General features: G+C 53.5%; 1 protein-coding gene across 3 annotated transcripts; it reads left to right on the top strand.

Annotated features, from left to right (window-relative positions):
• The first annotated feature begins 351 nt into the window (after positions 1–351).
• On the top strand, positions 352–18,210 carry BMF (Bcl2 modifying factor). 3 transcript variants are annotated; one of them, XM_065872262.1, is made up of 6 exons: positions 352–468; positions 880–978; positions 2,488–2,679; positions 3,152–3,448; positions 4,982–5,142; positions 17,455–18,210. In XM_065872262.1, the coding sequence occupies exons 4-6, from the start codon at positions 3,157–3,159 to the stop codon at positions 17,554–17,556; spliced, it is 555 nt and encodes a 184-aa protein (XP_065728334.1). In that variant the 5' UTR covers positions 352–468; positions 880–978; positions 2,488–2,679; positions 3,152–3,156; the 3' UTR covers positions 17,557–18,210. The 3 variants fall into 3 exon arrangements, with proteins under 3 accessions (XP_065728334.1, XP_065728335.1, XP_065728336.1); XM_065872263.1 differs by lacking the exons at positions 352–468; positions 880–978; positions 2,488–2,679 and having other exon boundaries at positions 3,157–3,448; positions 4,982–5,079; positions 17,455–17,556; XM_065872264.1 differs by lacking the exons at positions 352–468; positions 880–978; positions 2,488–2,679; positions 4,982–5,142 and having other exon boundaries at positions 3,157–3,448; positions 17,455–17,528.
• Positions 18,211–19,251: the final 1,041 nt, after the last annotated feature.

The following is a 19,251-nucleotide window of genomic DNA, read 5'->3' as shown; positions in this document are numbered from 1 at the left end:
CTGGACGCGCCAAAATTATTCGGCCCCTTGAAAGAGAAGACAAAAGTCACTTTGGCGCCCCCTGTCTCCCTCCTAATAGGGAGGACTCAAGGGCTCTCGAGTGCTTCCCGAGCCGGCTTTAGGAACCGAACCTGCGTGGGCGACGGCGCTCCAATTGCGTTTCTGGAGGAGGTCGGAATTTGGCTCGGCCCCTTGCCGTGTTTCCAAGGGAAGGTTCGTACATTCGTGACCGTCCCTGGCAGCTGCCCAGCCCGGGACTTGGGGTTCCACTCGCCATTGGCTAGCCGTCGGTGTGACGCGCCAGAGGCGGGGCCTCATCAGCTGTTTGCGGGATGCCCCGAGCGGGCGTATTTTGGAAACAATACCGCGCGGTGCAGAGTGGCCTCCACCCGCGCCAGCCCGCCTGCCGCCGCCGCCGCCCCTGCCTGCGCCTCCCGCTTCCCGCCTCCCGCCTTCCGCCGCAGCCCGGTGAGCGCCCGGGCGGCAGGGGGCCGGGCGGTGTTGGATCGCACCTCCTTGGGGAAGTGGGGAGAGGATCGCGCTGCGCGTGGGGGCCCGGGAAGGGTTGGGCTGCGGGCGTCTAGAGTGACCATGGACTGGGGCGTTGGGGTATGGGAACGGGGTACAAAACCCACATCTAAGTGCGCTGCTCCACGAAGGAACGTGGGGGTAGTAGCATTTGAGACTCCAAGGAGTTGGGTCCAGGTGGGCAGGGGAACCTGCGGTGCACTGCTGAGCAGACCTGGGCGCTCGAGAATGGCCCGGCCTCTGGATCTGACTTTGGGGTAGGGCAGGGAGTTGTGGGACGTCCTGCATCCCTGCGGAGTCTGAAGGCTCCTCTCCTTAACAGCCGGGCTTTTTCCCTCCTTCCCAACTGAGTTTGGGCGCCAAGCCCCCGAGTGCTCATCACGCTGGACCCTGGCGCGGAGCCCTGGCATCACGACTCGGAGGCCGAGATTCTCTCCTGGAGTCACCCAGGTCTGCTGTGTGGTGTGTGTGTGTGTGTGTGTGTGTGTGTGTGTGTGTGTGTATGTGTATGTGTGCGTTCCCAGATTTTAGCCCTCGTCGAGGTTCAGAATGTCTAGCTACTGCTTCTCCTAGGAGAAGGAGTCTGAGTTCAGCATCCCTGTTAAGAGTCCTTAAAGGCTGGGACGGCTCCAGCAGGCTTTAGATCCCCTTGCTAGGAATAAAGACTTCCCTGGTAGGGCACTTAGGAAGTGCCCTTCTCCTGCCGGTTTGCACACCACCTCTTCAGCTCAGGGGAAGGGGAGAAGAAGGTCTCTTTACTGTATCTCAGTTTACACTTGACCTTGTCCAGCACCTGTCCAGAGGCTCCCACCTGCAGAAGAGCCACCTGCAGTTCCTGTGGATAGTGGGAAGGGTCCCCCTCAGGCTTGCAGAGCCACACCCTCTGGCTGCACCTCCCCCACTGTCCAGTCCAGGCAAGGGTGGAATTTGGGGCTTTGCTGGGAGCGGGTGGGGGAGGTGATAGGCTTCAAAGGAAAACCCAAGACAATGACTCCTGACTGTGATTGGCTTTGGAGGGCCCCATCTTAGGTTGGGATTGCCAACTTGCAGAGAGGAGGTGGAAGGGCAGGAGGGGAGCCCCTGCCAGGTGACTGGCAGGACAGCACTTGGCCCTTTCAGCGGGAAACCTTGTTTCCTGGTACTGATAAAGTGTAGTTCTCTCACTCCCCTTTGGGAAACACTGTCCAAAGAATACCATGTGCCTGTTTTGCCATCCAAGCGGGCATCTCCTCGCTGTCCAGGGAAGAGGGCAGGATAGGGACCATAGATAGCTCAAGGACAGGATGGGATGGAGGGAGGGTTGAAGCAAGCACTTCAGAGAGAGCTCGCATTTGAGAAAGCCAAGATTTCTGAATTTAACTGAGCTTCCTTAAATACTTTACCAACCCACAGACCATTTGGCTTGTTCTTCAAAGGCGAGAGACTGGGAGACAGAATTCCCAGGGGACCTCTAATTGACTCTGGCAATGACAAACACTGTCTCTCTGTATCCTTAACCATTCAGGTGGTTGCTTTTCTGGCTGCCTCAGGGACCCTAAGGGGTTCCTGGTGTGTGTATAAGGGGTTGGCTCGGGAGCTCAAGATGCTGCGTGGCTCCACGCTCAGACTTCCAAGAGCCATCAGGTGGAGCAAGTGGAACTTCTTTATCAGCAAGAAACTCATGTCAACAACCTAAGGAGTTTAGGCAGCGAGTGAGGTCACAGACAGAGGGCTGAATTTCACTTCCTTCTGTGAGGCAGGTTGTACCAATCTCAGGTTCAGCGCTGGCAGGAGTGGTAGGCTGTGGGGGAAAATTTGAAGTTGTGGAGACCAGTGAGTAGACTGAGCTGGGGTAGGCTGGCCGCTTTCCTGGATGCTGGACCTCCCCTCTAGGCTAAGCTGTGGTGGGCAGACAGCTGTACTCTGCTGACAGGGCAGCTGCAATGACTAACCTGGGTTCTTCTCCGCTCTCTCTCCCAGGACACACTCTTACCACATGGTTCAGCCTGTTTGTTGTGTTGAGCAAGCAGGGGGTGGAGACTAGGGTCTTGGGTAGGGCTTAGCAGGTTTGGAGGGAACCTGGCCACCCTAGGACTGCTGGCTTTTGTTTTTTGCTGAGCCCGGAGCTCAGCTCAGAGTGAGATGAGAGTTTGGTGGTTACTCCTCAGGCCGGTGAGTGTGTGTGTGTGTGTGTGTGTGTGTTGTGAGCACTGTGTGTACAGCCAGTCACAGCGCCCTCTGCCCTCCCACAGCTACTCATAGAGGCTAGTCTTGTTGACATTTCTCCAGGTACCCTGCGTGCTTGTAGCAGCTGATCATACCCCTCTATGGCTCAGAGTCAATAGCAGTCAAACTGCATGACCGTGACCAGCCTGGGTTAGAAGAAGAGGCCGAGGGGAGGGAAGGTGGTTCTGAGTGGGCCCAGGGAAGAAGCGTGGAGAGTCTCAGAACTGCGAGGCAGCCCACATGAGGGGGCAGTGTCACCCTTGGCAGTGCTTTAGCTCTAGGGTTGTCTGTCATTAGTACCTGACCCCACTTCTCCACGTAAGAAGGGGGAGCAGGAGAGAAGGAAGGGGAGGGGAGTCCTTCCAGGTATAGCCTGGGTGGGGGCAGCCTCCCGGATGCCTGCATTGCACCCTAACAGGGGAGATGGAGCCACCCCAGTGTGTGGAGGAGCTGGAGGATGATGTGTTCCAGCCAGAGGATGGGGAGCCGGGGACCCAGCCTGGGAGCTTGCTCTCTGCTGACCTGTTTGCCCAGAGCCAGCTGGACTGCCCCCTCAGCCGTCTGCAGCTCTTCCCTCTCACGCACTGCTGTGGCCCTGGGCTTCGACCCACCAGCCAGGAAGACAAGGCTACCCAGACTCTCAGTCCAGCCTCCCCAAGCCAGGGTGTCATGCTGCCTTGTGGGGTGACTGAGGAACCCCAGCGACTCTTTTATGGTGAGTGCTCTTAGCCTCAGGACTCCTCCCTTAGAGACTGGGGGAAAAGAGGGGACTTTCCCTCCCCAAACCTGTGCTTTGCTATTTCCTTCCCCAAATTGAGCAGCAAGGGCTATCGATTCTTCAACTCTCACCTGCTGCTTCTCGGCTTGTTACTGCTCCTCACCTGTGCTCCTCAGGCCCCAAGCAGGGCAGATTGCCTTGCCGTTCTTTCTGCTCTTTTGTCCCTTTCTGGAAGGATCTTTGGGTCCATGGTGTCTCCTTGGGTTGGAAGAAGGGTACCTGGGTCTCGGCCTTTACATCCTGTGGCCTGTTGTGTGGCCCAGCCCTTTGTGTGGTGATAGTGATGTACCTTCTGTAAAGTGGCTAACGCTGCGTGGGGAAGGCTGGGGGTCTGTGACTCACTGTTAACACTGAAGGGAAAAACCCAGCCTGTTCTGGGAGGGTAGGTTCTTGAAGGCAGAAGGTGGCCCCCAGCTGTCACTTGGGACTTTCTGTGCTTGGAAGGGGAACTGGAGAAAGAGGTTGGGCCTGCCTGGGCTCAGTGCCAGCAAAGGGGCTGTTTCCAAGGCTCAATCAGACAAGACCCCTTCATTTGTGGGCTTCAGTGGTTGGTTTTATGAGCAATCTGCCTTCCTCTGGCAAAAGGGCAGGGTTAGACACTCAGTCTGTTTTCTTCATTTAGCACAAAGCTTCTGGAGAGAGGGCCGAGGTTTGGAGGCTATCTTGCTGTGTCTGACGGAGCAGATTGAGGAGACGCTGCAGTTATTCCCAGAGGGAGCTGCCCTATAGGACAATTCTGGCAAAGTAGTCCTGGCAGGAGTCTGAGAAGATAGATAAGGCAGGCGGGGAAGAGGGAAAGACGGGAGCAGGCCGGCGGGCGCCCCTAGTGGCAGCTCTTGGTAAGTGAGGAGCGCAGGTCTAGAGGTCTGGCCTGGGACTGCCTCCAGAAAGGAACTTGGCTAACCTGTGGCTCAGAGGCGTCCTCTCTCCGTATTTTTTTGTGTCACTGCCCAGAGCTTCAGGGCCTGAGACCAGCCTTCCTCTGCTGCACTAAAAAGCGAAGATACTTTTTTGCCTTTCTCGTTCTCTGTCCCCTTGCTTTGCTCAACCCAGGAACTCTGGAGAGCTGCCTCCAGTGCTTTTCCAGAGAAGAGCTTCAGCCTGCTACTACTATATGAGGGTAATAAATAATAAACTGTGGTCAAGCGTAGCTGGGTAAATAAGGACAGAAGGTTGGCAAGTTCACCCACACCTATTACCTTTGCCATGGCACTGCCGGTGAATGGAGGACTGAAGGCAAGGCTGGGACCATTCCCTTCTCTTCTCCAGCAGCAGCTTTCACACTCTTGGGTGGCAAACAAGTCAGGCTGTCCACGTTTGGCAGAGTGCCCTGCTAAAGGCAGACTAAGTTCCTCTCCTTTCCCACACTATGGTCTACCCTTGGCCCCAGGTCTCGGCCAGGAGTGGCAGGCATGGGGAGGATGGGGCAGCTGTGAAGCATGCTGAGATGTGGGCCCTCTGTCTTTGCAGGCAATGCCGGCTACCGGCTCCCCCTCCCTGCCGGTTTCCCTGCAGGCTTGCCCCTTGGTGAGCAGCCCGCTGAAGGGCAGTGGCAACATCGAGCAGAGGTACAGATTGCCCGAAAACTTCAGCGCATTGCAGACCAGTTCCATCGGCTTCATATGCAGCAAGTAGGCATGGGGGACTTTTGGCGGGGGGCGGCGGGGGGGTGCGTCTGCTGGGGCTGGGGGGCTGGGGCCTGCCTCAGCAGCTCTGTCTCTGCCCGGCCCCAAGGATAAGGTCCCAGAGTTTTGGCCTCATGCTATTGTGATTCTCGTGGACTGGATGGGCCTGGCTGGATGAGCACTCTTGCCCTCACCTCTGAGATACAAGTTGTTTATCTGCCCACTCTCAGCTCAGGCTCCAGGGAGATGCTACGATCCCTCCCAGGGGATGGGGTCGCTTTCTGCAGCCTTGATTGACAGACTCTCTCTTCTTGAGGCCAGGGGTGGGAGATGGTTTCTCACAGACCTAAGGGGAAGATTTTCAGGGTGCTGAGGAAGACTGGACAGTCGGGGGGTGCCTGGCTGCGGTGCAGTGTAAAGCGGGTAACCAAGGCCGGGGATAGGCCTGAGGTGGGGAAAGTGGTGGAACCGGTTGTAACCTGACACTTTCCAGCTGGGGAGGCCGCTTCTCATTGTCTCTGCCTGGGAACCGGGGCCTGGGACTCTGGAGTGTGTGTACCTCAGAGAGTTTGTCCAGACCAGCGGCCGGGCGCTCGGCCGGGCGCTCGGCCGGCAGCCTGGCACCAGCCCCGCCAGGGCGGAGCATCGCGTGTCAGTGGAGCATGCGGCAGGGCCCATCAACAAAGGCGGCGGCTGGCGGGCTCGTGCTGGAGGAGCCCTACGTGCCATGGGCTGGAGGCTGCCCTGCTCCGCAGCCGCTGTCTGGGCCGCCCCCGGGCACTTAACCCTTCCTCTCTGGGCTGACTTTCTGGATGGCTGCCAAGGTGGGGAGAGAGGAGCCTGGGGCTGGATCCCTGCTAGTACAACCAGTGCTGAAGCGAAGGCACGCCACCTGGAAGTGAACACATTCGCTACCTGTGGGACGGTGTCCGTGGCCCAGTCAGCTGTGTGTGTGTGCGCGCGCGCGCATGTGTAAGTCTATATCTGACTGTATATCAGGAAATCAAGAGAATAAATAATCCACCATGATTGGGCAGACCCTGAGGTTAGATGGGGAACTTCAGGTGACCAGAGGACAGCTATTGGTAATAGAAGGTTTGACTTGGCCAGCACCAGGGGGAAGAGAAACTGACTTTGGATTTCCTCAGAACAGGCCATCTGGGGTTAGATATGGTGAGTGCCCCTGCCAAGGGGTTCTTAGGGAAACTTGGGGCTATACATGGTCCTGGTGGCTCTCCCAGGCCCTCAGGAAGGCAGGGTGGCCCTATGCTTAGATAATAAGGCAGCCTAGCCACCTCCTCTGGCTCCAAGCTCTAGCCCCTATTCGCTCCTTTGATTTTTCTGTGGAGACTTGGCTTAGAGTTTCCCCTTCAGTCCATGTGTGGATGCACTCTTGATTCTTGATTTCTGCCTCTTGGCCTTCTTCCTGTCCATTCACTCTGCCCTGGTTGTGTAGGCCTGTGGTTGGCCTGAGCTCGCAGCTTCCGGTCCCAGGGCTGCAGCTGATAGAGGACACGGTGACTGTGGGTCTCCCAGGCTCATCTGGAGAACTATCTGGGAGGCAGTTTTCTGCGTTTCCAATAGCCCTGATCTCTCTCAACAGTTCTTTTCCAGAATGTTCAGCCATCCACGGGTGAGCCCCTGTGGGCTTGGGAGCAGGCTGGGAGGCCTCCCTTGCCCAGCTGAGCCCTGGCACAGGACCAGAACTCAGCCCAGGGCCCTTTCTTCCTGACTCAGTTCCGCACAGGAGAAACTGGCCCTGATCCCAGGTCTGACCGTGTTCTTTGCTGCCTGCCATCATTGACCCCCGTCCAGGGCTGTCTCTTTGAAGGCCTGGTTCAACTCCATACAAGGTGCTGTCCTCTTAGCCAGAGCCTTCCAGCTGGGGAGGAGGAGGGGCAGAGGCAGTGGAGAACTGGAGGAGAGTCTCCCCTGCTCTGCACCTCACCTCCTACTGGTTCCTGACTTCCCTGGGCCCCTCACCATCCTGCCAGCTACCTACTCCTACCATGCAGTGGCAGGAGGCTGGCCAACGAGGCCTTTCTAGCCAAGAGCTGGTTTCCCCAAACTTTCCATTGCAAAGAGCCAGGCTTTTTGTCCACTGGAGTCTTCTTGCTCTTAGCCCCCTCCTCCCTGCTGTCCCTGCTCACTTCCCTAGGAGCTCATCCTGTGGGAAGGGCTGGGGTAATGGCTGTGGGCAGATGGAGAGCTGGCACGTGTAGGACCTTTTAGCAGCTAGTTTTAAGAAATGAGTCATCTCTGAACTTGATTATGATATAAACTAATGTCTAAATATTTCGTATCTACACGATACTGTTGTCACCCTTACATTCTTATCCTTCATCTTCTTTCCCTATTCCTTCCCCTCATCTTTGCAGACAAGGAGACTGAGGCACTGGGATGGAAGTAATTTAGGGTTAAGTCTCTAGGCTTCAGATACAAAGTCAGAAGGCCCAGGTTTGAATGCCAGCTCTGCTACCTACTAGCCACCGGGAAGTCTCTGGCAGAGCCTGTTTCCTCTTCTGTAAATTAGACCTAATGCCAGAGAATCTGATCGTGAAGATTCAGTGAGAAAATACCTACGAGAGTTCCAGGCACACAGTAGGTATTCTTTAATGCTTGTTTTCTTCTTTCCTCTCTATAATCCTGATTGTCTCCCACATTTGTTCTTGTCAGTTCACAGTGCATTTCCTACCCCACCTGTCCAGCTGGTCCCTGAGCAGAGCTGCCTCCTGTGAGCTCCCTTCTACCTACCCTGTCCAGAGAAATCAGCGTCAAAGCTGTTCACTTGTGGGTCTTGGCCTTGTACATTTCTCCTAGGAGAATAGTGGTCAATCTCCATCACTGTGGGCTGAGTTTAAATAACCAAGAAAGACAACCCAAAAGGCAGTAGTAAGAAGGTTGAAGGAGCCTGGCCATCTCCTCTCTCCTCAGGTCTGGGATTGGTGTCCCAGGGCCAGACCATGGCCATGGGTTCCCGACTCCTGTAGGGAATGTGAACTCCTGCCTTTTGTCCCTGGTTAGGGACCTCAGTTACTCTTTTTCCGTGTGAGAGGAAGCCTTCTCCCTGGGAGATGTGGAGCACAGGGAAGGGTGTGATAATGGTAGTGTGTTGTAGGATGGCTTTATGGCAAAGTGAGTGCATCAGCGTGACTCTAGATGCAACGTGCACCAGATTCCCCCTGGTGCTGGTTTTTGTGGGCCATAAGCCCTCCCAGCATGTTTCTCAAGGAGCTTGCTGGATGGAGCTCTAGCCTGGCTACCCAAGTTCAGGTCAGCCACCTGTTTAGGGTGGTTTCTCTGGGCAAGGAATTGGAAGCAGAAGATCAGTGCCAGTGAGGTGCTTGCTGTCAGCGCTTTGGGTCTCCAAAGCAGCAAGAGACTTTGAAGCAGAGTGAATGGAGGTAAAAGCCTTTCCAAACCTGGTCACACACCCCCAACTTCCTCTGCCTGGGTCAGGAGTGAAAGATTCTCCTCCTTGATCTTCTGTGAGCTGCCCAGCCATAGCAGGTGACCTCTGGTGGTCTGCTGATGGTGGCCTACCTTGACCTTGGCTCTGTGAGAGTGCCCTGGTGTTTCTTGTTTGCCCAGCTTCTACAGGGAAGATGGCAGTACAGGTTTGCTTCCTCCCTGAGCTCAAGGGATGCTCTGGCCAGAAGGTGAGTCCCAGTTTCTCTCCATTCCACCTGCCGTGGTCTCCTCCACCATGAGCCGAAGAGTGGACAGAAGCTGGTGTCCCATCCCCTTAGGAGAGTCTCCTGTCCCAATGGCACCATCTTGAAAGTGGTGGGATGTTTCCGGGCAATGTTAAGAAGCCAAGAATCCTAAAAAAAAAAAGAAAAAAGGAAAAAGTGGCTACTGTAGACAGTTGTGTGAGTAAAGCTACAGGATTATTGGAATTCTTCGTGTTGGAAGTGGCTTTTTCACTTGGACCAGGAGTGGCTCCATTCAGAACAATCAGATTTGGAAATTCCCTGAATAGTAATTAGACTTTCTGGAAAATGACATCTGAGAAAAATTTCAGCCACTCAGTTGAAACCATCGTTAGTTGCAATATCACGGAAAGGATCCTGGACTTAGAGACAAATTCGAGATCAAATCCCAGCTCTGTCACTTACGAGTTCTGTGTTCCCAGGCGAGTCATTTAACTTCTCCGAGCCTCGATTTCTCATACTCATCTTGTGGAGTTGATGTGAAAGCCCTTTGGAAATTGTAATATGTATAACTATTCATGCGTGGACAGTTTAACACTTGAAAATGGGTTAAAAGATGATCTTAGGATTTTGTTCTTTGGGAGCTCTTTTGGAAGTTGTACCCAAGGTGGTGTTTACATGGTTTATTAACTAGTGGCCTCTCCGCCAGCAGCCTAGATCCTTTGTTCAGGGAGCTCCTAACTACTTCCTGACCCTTTGGGATGCTCTCCTTGTTGGTGAGTGGTTTTCTGGAGCTCAGACTATAGCTAATAAAGTTGTTCAGGCTCTAGATGGGACAGCCCTGGGCGGGAGCCCCAGAGATTCTCCCTAGAGTGAGAAGGGTCCCTATGGAGCCAGCCTTTGTCCCCGGAGTGGAAGGTCCCCCTCGGACATTGCCTGGGGAAGAGTGAGGCTTGGGGAGGGGCTGTGGAGAGCGCTGTGCGTGAGAGCCAGGGCCAGGGCTTGGGGGCCCTGTGTTTGCTCTGTGGCTGGCTCTGTTTATATCGCTCACTATATTTAGCTTCTGAGTCATCAGCGTGGCTGAGTAGAGCTGAGTTCTCCACACAACCCTGCACCTGACTGCTCTCTCTTCCAGGAGAAGGGCCTTGTAGTTCCGGACAGTTCATTCCCTCCCCACCAAGGCAAGCCATGGGGATGGGGTTGGCTTTGGTTTTTTTTTTTTTTTTCCTTGGAGGGGGTGGTGATGGGAGGGAGGACTTTGGGGGAGGTTCTAGAAAAGAGGGATAAAGAAAAACATCTTGTTTGCCTTTTAATCCAAGTCTGGCAACCAAGAGGGCATGTTCCATGGCCAGTACAAGAAGAGCCGGTGTGCACGGTGAGGAGGAAGGTCCGGCCTTCCGTGCTCAGCTTGCTTGTCCTGTCCAGGGACTGGTCCTGGGTGGGACGAGAACAGCCAGCTGCAGAGGCCCCAAGTTGGGAGTTGGAGCCGTGGGGGGTCTACGTCCTGTAGACCCACAACAGACCAGCCCCCTCCTCAGTCCCCTCTCTCCCTCACTTTTTTTTTTTTTTAGTGGTACGCGGGCCTCTCACTGTTGTGCCCTCTCCCATTGCGGAGCACGGGCTCTGGTCACGCAGGCCCAGCGGCCACGGCTCACGGGCCCAGCCGCTCCACGGCATGTGGGATCCTCCCGGACCGGGGCTCGAACCCGTGTCCCCTGCATCGGCAGGTGGACTCTCAACCACTGCGCCACCAGGGAAGCCCTCTTCCTCACTTTTGACCAGAGCACACATACCCCTCTTCCCCCCTGAGTTCTTAAGAAGTTGCCCATTAGTCTGTTCTCAGACTGGGGGAGGCAGACCCACCTGGGGGAAGCTGGGTAAGGGCCTCAGTCCTTCCCACCTCCAGGCCATGGAGGTGCAGCCCATGGCTCTGGGGATATGGGTGGCAAACACAACCCTATCCCCGCACCCCCAGTGGCTGAAGCCAGTGGCTTCCACCTATGTTAGAGGAAGCCCTCCTGTCTTCGACTCAGCCAGCCCCAGGCTGCCCTTTCTTCCTGGGAGAAGTGATTGGTGTTTCTGTGGTGGCAGCTGGTGGCTTCAACCTCCTGTTAGCGCTGCTGGCTGGGCTGAGGAAGCTCTTGTCAAGGAGGATTATTTTTCCTTTTCTGTTTTGCCACGTTGCTCATTCCTCAGGTGTCTATGTCAAAAGCATTCTGGGACAGTGGGCCAACGGGGCCCAAGGGACTGCCCCGTGGGTCTCAGAATCCCTTGCCCAGCTTGGCAGCCTGGAATTCTGAGCCCGGCTGCCTCTGGCTGCCATGGCCCATCTCACAGTGCAAACTCAGGGATTTCCTCAGAACTTCATGAGCCTGCCTAGAAGATAGCGCTCCTGGGGCGGGTGCTTTGAGCTGAGGGTGTTGGGGGAACTGCTCAGCAAAGTGCAGTCGGGCCCAGGTTTCCCTTGTCCTCACCAGGGAGTGGGGAGCTGCCTAGGGCAGCCACCGCCTCGATGCTTTACATATACTTCTCTCATTTAATCATCACAGCAACCTTGTACTTCGAGACCCCATTATCCCCATTTTATTGGAAGCTGGGGCTCAGAGAAGTGGGATAACATGCCCATGTTACACGGTAAGTGGCTGAGCTGGGAGCCATGCAGATCTGATTGATCCTAAAACAATGGTCTCCCCATTACACACCCCTGCTCCTCAGCAAGCTCAGCCCAGAAGGTGAGAATCTGATGGAGCTCCCACTTGTTGCCCGACGCTGGCTCTGCCTCCTGTAAAACTGAGATCTGCATTCTTGCTTTTCCCCCCTTCAGACTGTAAAATAATCGAGGACAAGCCTTACAGCTTGCTCGTTTTTGTGCTTCATAACTCTTAGCTCAGTTGGGTACCTGATAAAAGTTTGCTGAATCAAACAAACATCTTCCCAACTTCTTTTATGTGGAATTTTGCTGAAGTCTTCCTTAGCTCTGTATTCCTGTTCTCAACAGCAAGGCTTTGTCCTTCAGCCTCGCTGTGGCGGGTTTAGAGTTGATGGGGGAAAGGGAAGAGGTGAGGTAGGAAAACGGCACTTTACAGAAAGTGTAACTCCCTGTAAAGCAGGGTAGGTACAACTCTGCATTTTAAGGAAACTGAGCATGGTTTCAGAAAATGATCTGAAGTTATCATTTCAGGCCAGTTTTAGCTTCATTTCTGTTTGATCTTCAGTTAGCTCTGCCTCTGAAAGGTTTATTTTTTTTCTGGTCCACAGTATCCTTACTAAATAATGATCTGGAAACAATTTCTTTCTTTTTTTTTCTTTTTTTTTGCGGTACGCGGGCCTCTCACTGTTGTGGCCTCTCCCGTTGCGGAGCACGGGCTCCGGACGCGCAGGCACAGCGGCCATGGCTCACGACGGGCCCAGCCGCTCCGCGGCATGTGGGATCTTCCCGGACCAGGGCACGAACCCGTGTCCCTTGCATCGGCAGGTGGACTCTCAACCACTGCGCCACCAGGGAAGCCCTGGAAACAATTTCTTTAAACATACTAGGGGAGCAGTTAGGTGGGGATTCTCTTTGAACAGTTAATACCATTTTCATAATGTGAATAAACACACTAATATTTTAGTGAAAGAACATAGCTCTGGAGTCAGAAGTCAGGGGTTTGAATCACCCTCTCCCAACTAACTTGCTTGGGGTAACTTTTCTGAACCTTTGCTTCCCCATCTGTAAAATGGGATTGAAAATAATACCTGCCCTTCCTATGTCCCAGACCTTTGCGAGGAGCAAAAGAGACAATAGGAAAGCATTTTAAGTATGCGATATAAGTTGCTATCTGTTTGGTAAATTTGCATTTTGTGTGTTAGTTTCTTTTAAATCAGGGCTACAGTGTAGCTGTGCTCCTTCCTCGAATTCTTTGGGGGTGAATTAGCTCTTGCTGGAGCATCTGGTACACTGGTGACACACAGAGTCCCCAGAGGGTGTGAATTGGGTCCGAAGGGGGAGAGACAGAGGGAGATTCTTATCTGGGGAGGGCAGGGAACACTCTTTGTGCTTAGGGCAGAGGCCATGTGGGATGAAACAGAGTTTGATTTGTGTAATCCAACCTTGTCAGACACCACAGCCAGCTCTTTTAAAAAAAAAAAAGCCTTTTACTTGTTGGGGCTCTCTAGGCAAGAGGCTGATCCTATCACATCAAGTACATCTTTAGACCTGGCCAGACATCAGTTGTTCCTGGCTTCAGACAAGTGGGTTATCTTGCAAGGCTGACTTTTCTATAGTCAGTCCAGCGTGCTTGTTGAATACCTACTATGTGCCCTACGTGTTCCCTGTTATCCAGGACGAATGATCCGGGTGTTCAGTTACAGTGCCTTGTGCACAGGGCGGGTGACTCAGACACTTGTCAACTGACTGCCTCCATCCCCTGACCACAGAAGGAAAGTGGGACTGAAGGAAGAACCCTAGATCTCTCATGCCTGGTTGTGCTCTCCTAACTGAAGAGAATATTTTTTATCCACCACGTTAGGGCCCCTTCCCTTGGGGCGTTCACCTCTATTCTTTCCTTCCACGTCTTGGTCCTACCGTCTCGGCTCTGAATTTGAGAGCTCTGATGTAAGCTTAAATTCCCATCAGCTTCCTATCTCCTGAACCCCAGTCTCCTACCCCTGAGGTTACCCTGGCTATGCATTCTGGGAACCCCCATTCTTTGCAGGTTCCCAAGCCAGCCTGGGAGAGCTGAGCCTTGCGCCAGGGGTTTGTACCCACTGATCTCAGTCTATGCACTGGGTGCTGTGCCAGGTTCCTGAGAGTCAGAGGCCAAGCGTACCCGTTCCTGGCTCCCCCTTCCTTCTCCCCTTCTCCCCCACACCCTCTCCTGGAAGGATCCATGTGCTCTGGTGTTTCGGTGTCTTTGTGTACCTCGTCCTGTTCGGTGAATGTTGATTTCCTTTCTTCTTAACTGTTTCTCTCCCTGGCCTCCCTTCGAGACCTTTTTCTTTCCTTTCCAGTCAGGCACTTTTGTTTAATTTTTTAAAAAATATTTTATTTATTGTTGATCCTCAAAAATCAAGGCATTCTTTGATTCTCTTGCTATGTGACAATTTGGTTTCCTTTCAAAAAAGGGCCTTCTGGGGGCTGCCCTGTGGCAGGAGAAGGCTGACTGGGGTATGTGTGGCATTGCTTGCGCTCACAGAAAGGGTCGCTGGGGCAGTAGATGGTTTCCCAGGCCCTGTTCTTGCTGGTCGCACGGCTGCCAAGGCAGCCAGCTTGACCCTGTACTAGGCAGCCTGTTCTCCAGGCCCACCCAGACCCTCCGCCAGGATGACCGGATTCAGTTGTTGGAGCTCTGAGTTACAGTCCTCAAGGTAACTGTGGATGACAAACTCCGAATCACCAAACCTTAGGGTTGGAAAGCACATGAGTGGTTTCCAAATGCCTCTCTGTGGCCTGGCTGCCTCAGAAGCACCTGGGCAGGATTTACCTCCGGGTTGGCCGAGTCCTTACTTTGGTGGGAGGGAGGGAAAGAGACTAAAGAAAATACCAAATCATGAAATGTTTTCTTCTAGGCTATAGGATCATGAGTGATTTTATTTTCTCCTCTCTAATTTCTTGTATTTTCCAATTTTTCTACATTACTTTTATGACTAAAATAGACAATACATGCTACTTATGATTTTTAAAAACTGTCACTCAGGGAGCATGTTCAATACACAAATTCCTGGGCCCCTTCCCTGAAGATTCTGCCCCAGTTGGTCTGGGTGGGACCTGGGGACTCTGTATTTACAATAGCACCTCAGTAGATTCTGTGATTGCAGTCGGGTGTGGGAACCACTGATCTAATACCACAACTGCACTTCACCTATAAGGAGAGTCAGGCTGGTGAGAGACCCCAGCCTACCAGGTCCTCTGATTCCTGGCCCGGGGAGCCACCCACTGCCCAGAGTGCCTTCCTGGATGATTCAGGAGCCCAGAGGCCTATCCCAGGCAGAGGCACAGAACCTAGGTCCTTCCTGAGGCTGGGCCTGTGTGCACCTAGGCCTGTCTGTGTCTCCCAGCAAGACCTCAGCCTTCCAGTCTGACAGCACTGTCTGGCCCACAACTGCGTCTAGGTTCCCCAGCACCCACAATGATTGGAGTAAGGATGCTTCCTTGCCTCATCCCCAGAGACCTCAGGACCCAGGAAGTTACCCAGGCAGCAGGTGGCCTCCATGAGGGGAATGTGGGGAGAAACTGAAGCATACAGGGATGGGATTGGTCCAGGCCCCAAATGATCGAGTTGTGATCTCCCTTCCTTGGCCCTTGAGCTGTTTTGAGACGATTTAGAGAAGGGGAGGATGGAGGGTCTGCTTGGGTGTAAAGAAAGGTATATGGTGGCACTTGGAGCATAGTAGTAATGGGTAAGGACATTGCCCTAGGGCCAGGTGGTCTGGATTTAGCCCAGTCCCTGCCACTTACTAGCTATGTGGCCAACTTACCTAACTCTTTGAATGATCTCATCTGTAAAATGGGCATGATAATACATACCTGCGTCATAGGGTTGTTGAGAGGACCAAAGGGGTTTAATGTGTATAGACCAGTCCTTCTCATACTCTAATGTGTCTTAAAGTCACCTGGGCATCTTGTTAAAAATGTGCATTCTGATTCAGTAGGTCTACATTTCTAATAAGCTCCCAGCTGATGCTGAAGCTGCTGGTCCGTGGACCACATTTTGAGAAGCAAGGATGTAAAACACAGAACCTGACACGCTCAATTTACAGTTACTGTTAGGATCATGGTTGTTATTGTTACTTGGCCTTTTCAAACAGGCATCCGAGGAGCCTCGGAATTACAGCAGACCGGCCTCCCCAGAGACCAGTCTTTTCCTGGATTTTCCTCGTATTCCACCCTATGACCTTTGCACCTGTCCTGGGTAGCAGCTGGGGAGGGGAAGCAGAAGGAGGGGGTGCTGTGCCCAGCTGCTGCAGGCAGGCCTGAGTCTTCAGGTTTGCAGCTGAGTCCATTTTCATGCTGCTTTACCCTAACCAGATTTTGTTAAGCCGGGTGTGTGTCCTCTTTTTACTTGTCTTTGCTTACAAAACATGAGGAAGCCATCCGTCTCCCCAGTCGCAGTCTGCCAGGCCTCCGCTGTGGCACACCCCGATTTCCCTTCCCCTCCAAGCAGGAGCCGTGCCTCCCACTTTCTGTGTTGTTTTCCAGTCTCTCCTTCTGCAGGGGAAAGAGGAATGCTATTGCTACAGGTATGGGGCGGGGGCAATACCTGACAGGGCCCTGAGGTCAGTCAGCCTCAGTTGACATCTCTCCTCTCTTTGTGGCCTCAGGCAGGGTGACAGGGAACCCAGCGAGGTTCCTGCACAGTTGCCTGGGGACAGGTCAGGGAGGCCAGGGCGAGACGTCCCTGCAAAGCTCTGGGAATCCAGGAGCCCTGGGCTCAATTTCCAGCTCTGCCACTGACTTGCTCTAGCCTCTTCTCCTCTGACTAGGAGTTGCCTGGTGGGGGCCTGGGCTGTAGTTAAAGACAGCAGGGGCTCCAGGTCCCCTACATACGTGCGTGCGCGTGCACGCACACACACACACACACACACACACACACTTCACATAAGCGTGCTTGCTGCCTGGGCCACTGCGGCAATCCAAGTCCAGCCTCTGTGCTGGCTCCTTTTTTGCACACTAGGTTCTTATTCCCCTGTCCACTGAGAACCCCGTGGAGAGGGCCCCAGCCTAGTCCTCCTGCCCTGGCAGATAAAGAGAGAACAAAGACCGCCTCTTCCAGCACCCCTCACTGCCCTTCGGACCTCTGCTGGCCCCTGGGAAATGGTACCTGTGTGGGCGGGGCACCAGCCACAATCCTGTGAGCCACTGACCACTGACCTTTGCCCCCAGCTTCTCTGCCTGACAGTAGGACCTGGGATAACCTCCAGAGAGTAGTGTGCATTCTTTGTTTTTGTTTTGTTTTCAAGTATGTTCTTGCTTAACGTTTAATTGGCTCCAGTCAGTAGGAAAGCGCTCCAAGAGGGATTATTTATGGCTTACTGTCAAGAGCAGCTATAAAAAGGGCAGCACGGAGCTGGAGATGCTGGGAAGGGAGAGAGGGCGGGCGCACAAGTGTGTGTGTGTGTCTGTGTGTGTGCGTGTTTGCACTGGATGAAATCAGATTTTTGCTGCCTCAGCAGTGTGGTTTAAATGGAAGATTAACCCTTTGACCTTCACAGTGTCAAATCACTTGCAGATGGAGGCTCCCCCGCTTTTCCCCCTTGTTTTCTGTGTTACTTTGGAGTTGGGGGAGAGAGGGGGGCACTTCTTCTCTTTCTTTCTGAAGAAAGTTTGTTGTTCATGCAGCTGAGGTTTGCGGGGCTCAGGAGCCAATCTGATTAAAAGCAGCACTTGGCTAAACTTTGGAAAATCCTGCAAGCAGGGGAAAAAGTTTAATCCTCTTGTGCACCGTGCATAAAGAGCCTGGTCTTTTCTTTTTAACGTTCACACTGCAATTGTATTTGGAGAACTCAACTATCTCCCCCTCATCGCCACTTCTCTCGTCCCTCCCCCAACTCCCCCAGTTTGCTGTCCTGATGGCATTAAAGTGCCGCCCCAAGACGTGTGGATCTGAACTTTGATTGGAAATGATAAGGAGTCGTCTGAGGCTGCGTTTAGGAGTTACGTTGTTTTGTTTTGTTTTCCTTTCAGCACCAGCAGAACCGAAATCGCGTGTGGTGGCAGATCCTCCTCTTTCTGCACAACCTCGCTTTGAATGGAGATGAGAACAGGAATGGGGCGGGTCCCAGGTGAGGCTGGGCTGCCCTCTTCACATGGGGCACCACGGAAGGACATCGGCGAGGACTGACACTGTGTCTTGTGAAGTTGTTGTTGTTTTGTGTTTTTATTTTAAAAATTTCTCTCTGTGTACATAAGACATACCCAAACGGGACCTCTTTCCCAGTTCAGGGCCTCGACCAGGAATGGGGCCCTTTGTCAAACACTGTTGAAGTAGAGGCTGGTGTGTCTGTGATGTGGGACCTCCCAAGGGCTCGGACAAGTAGATCCTTCGGTCGTCAGTGGTTGAAGACAACCAGGTAGTGATGTGCTCCGGCGAGTGGACTGTAGTTTTCCCACAGGAACTTATTTAAGAAATAGGAGACTGGATTAGACTCCTGGTTCCACCAAACCTATCAGCCTTCCACTGTGGATGGGGCCCAGATCCGACGGGTCACACTGCTTTAACCCACCAGGGCCTCAGACAGGGCCTTTCCAGCTGCGTGTGGCAACTTCACTTGGTCGGTCAGCCAGCTCCATGTCTGGGTTCTCCTTGGGCCCAGCCATTGCCCACCCCAAGGGCTCAGGGATTCTTGCCCAGCCCCTGTCATCTCCAGCAGACCTCAGGGAGGGTTGGGTTTCTCCATGGACCCCTCAAATGTGCCGCAAAAATGAACCAAACTTCTGGGTAGGCCTCATGTCTGACTTGGTCCTACTCGGAAGCCCCAGGATTGGTCCTGAGGTGCAGAACCACTGCCCCCTCTGGCTGCCTGGGACTGTCTGGGTGTCAACCATGGATGAGCCAAGTAGCCAGTCAGTGTGCTGTAGCCAGCAGCTTGTGCCTTAGTCAGCTCTTATTTTGAAAGACCCAGCCAACAGACGGCGTCCCACCCCCCCATAGCAGCACTCTAGCACCGGAAGGGACAGGATTGCATTGCGGTGGCTCTGGGAAACGAGGCGGCCATCCCACCTCTAAGAGTCAGCCTTGGGGAACCCAGACCCCTTGGTTTCCTTGGAAACCACATACCTCCTCCCTTTTATCCCCATTCCTTTCTCACACCTAGTGGGATACAGGAAGAAGCCAGCACAGCGGCTTTGTCAGCTGAAATGTGTCTTTTAGAGTAACGGACATTGATTAGAGTGCGGAACTGTCAAAGCTGGGTACACACTTCCTGTCTTCCTTCAGCTTCCCGCCAGGCCAGAAAGGCCTGCTCTGGAGCTCAGCAGGATCACAGATGCCTCTGAACTTCTTCCCTTCTCTCCCTGCTGTGGCACTAATGGAGAGAATTTAAAGCAGCCAGTCTGGCAGCTCTGAGAGCAGACACAGGGAATCTGAAAAGACACAGGGAATCTGTTAACCTAGAAATTAAATTATCATTTTTGCATATGTGAGAAAAGTTAACATTGGTGCTAACAGTGAAGCAAGGCCCAAGGGAAAAGATGGCTTCCCTGGGCAGAGAAGACCCCAGGGCTACCCAAGGAAATTGGAGGAGTCCTGAGTAGACTCTCAAATCTGAACGAGCCCAGACTCCTCTAATTCTGCAGCGAGGAGGTCTCTGTTACCGTCGAAGGACACATTGATCTTCCTGATGTACGGTCAGGCAGGTTGTTCACTGCACAAGGCCACCTGCCAAGGAAGGTGATGGAAGCTAGAATCCAGCCCGTGCTCTGCTCACTAAGCTGTATGCCCTAGTGTAGGGCTGTGTCTGCTTACAGGAAGGGGTGCCTTTC

The sequence above is a fragment of the Phocoena phocoena genome, chromosome 2, assembly GCF_963924675.1.
Source record: "Phocoena phocoena chromosome 2, mPhoPho1.1, whole genome shotgun sequence".
NCBI classification, from domain to species: Eukaryota; Metazoa; Chordata; class Mammalia; order Artiodactyla; family Phocoenidae; genus Phocoena; species Phocoena phocoena.
This window is presented reverse-complemented; position numbering and strand designations above follow the sequence as displayed.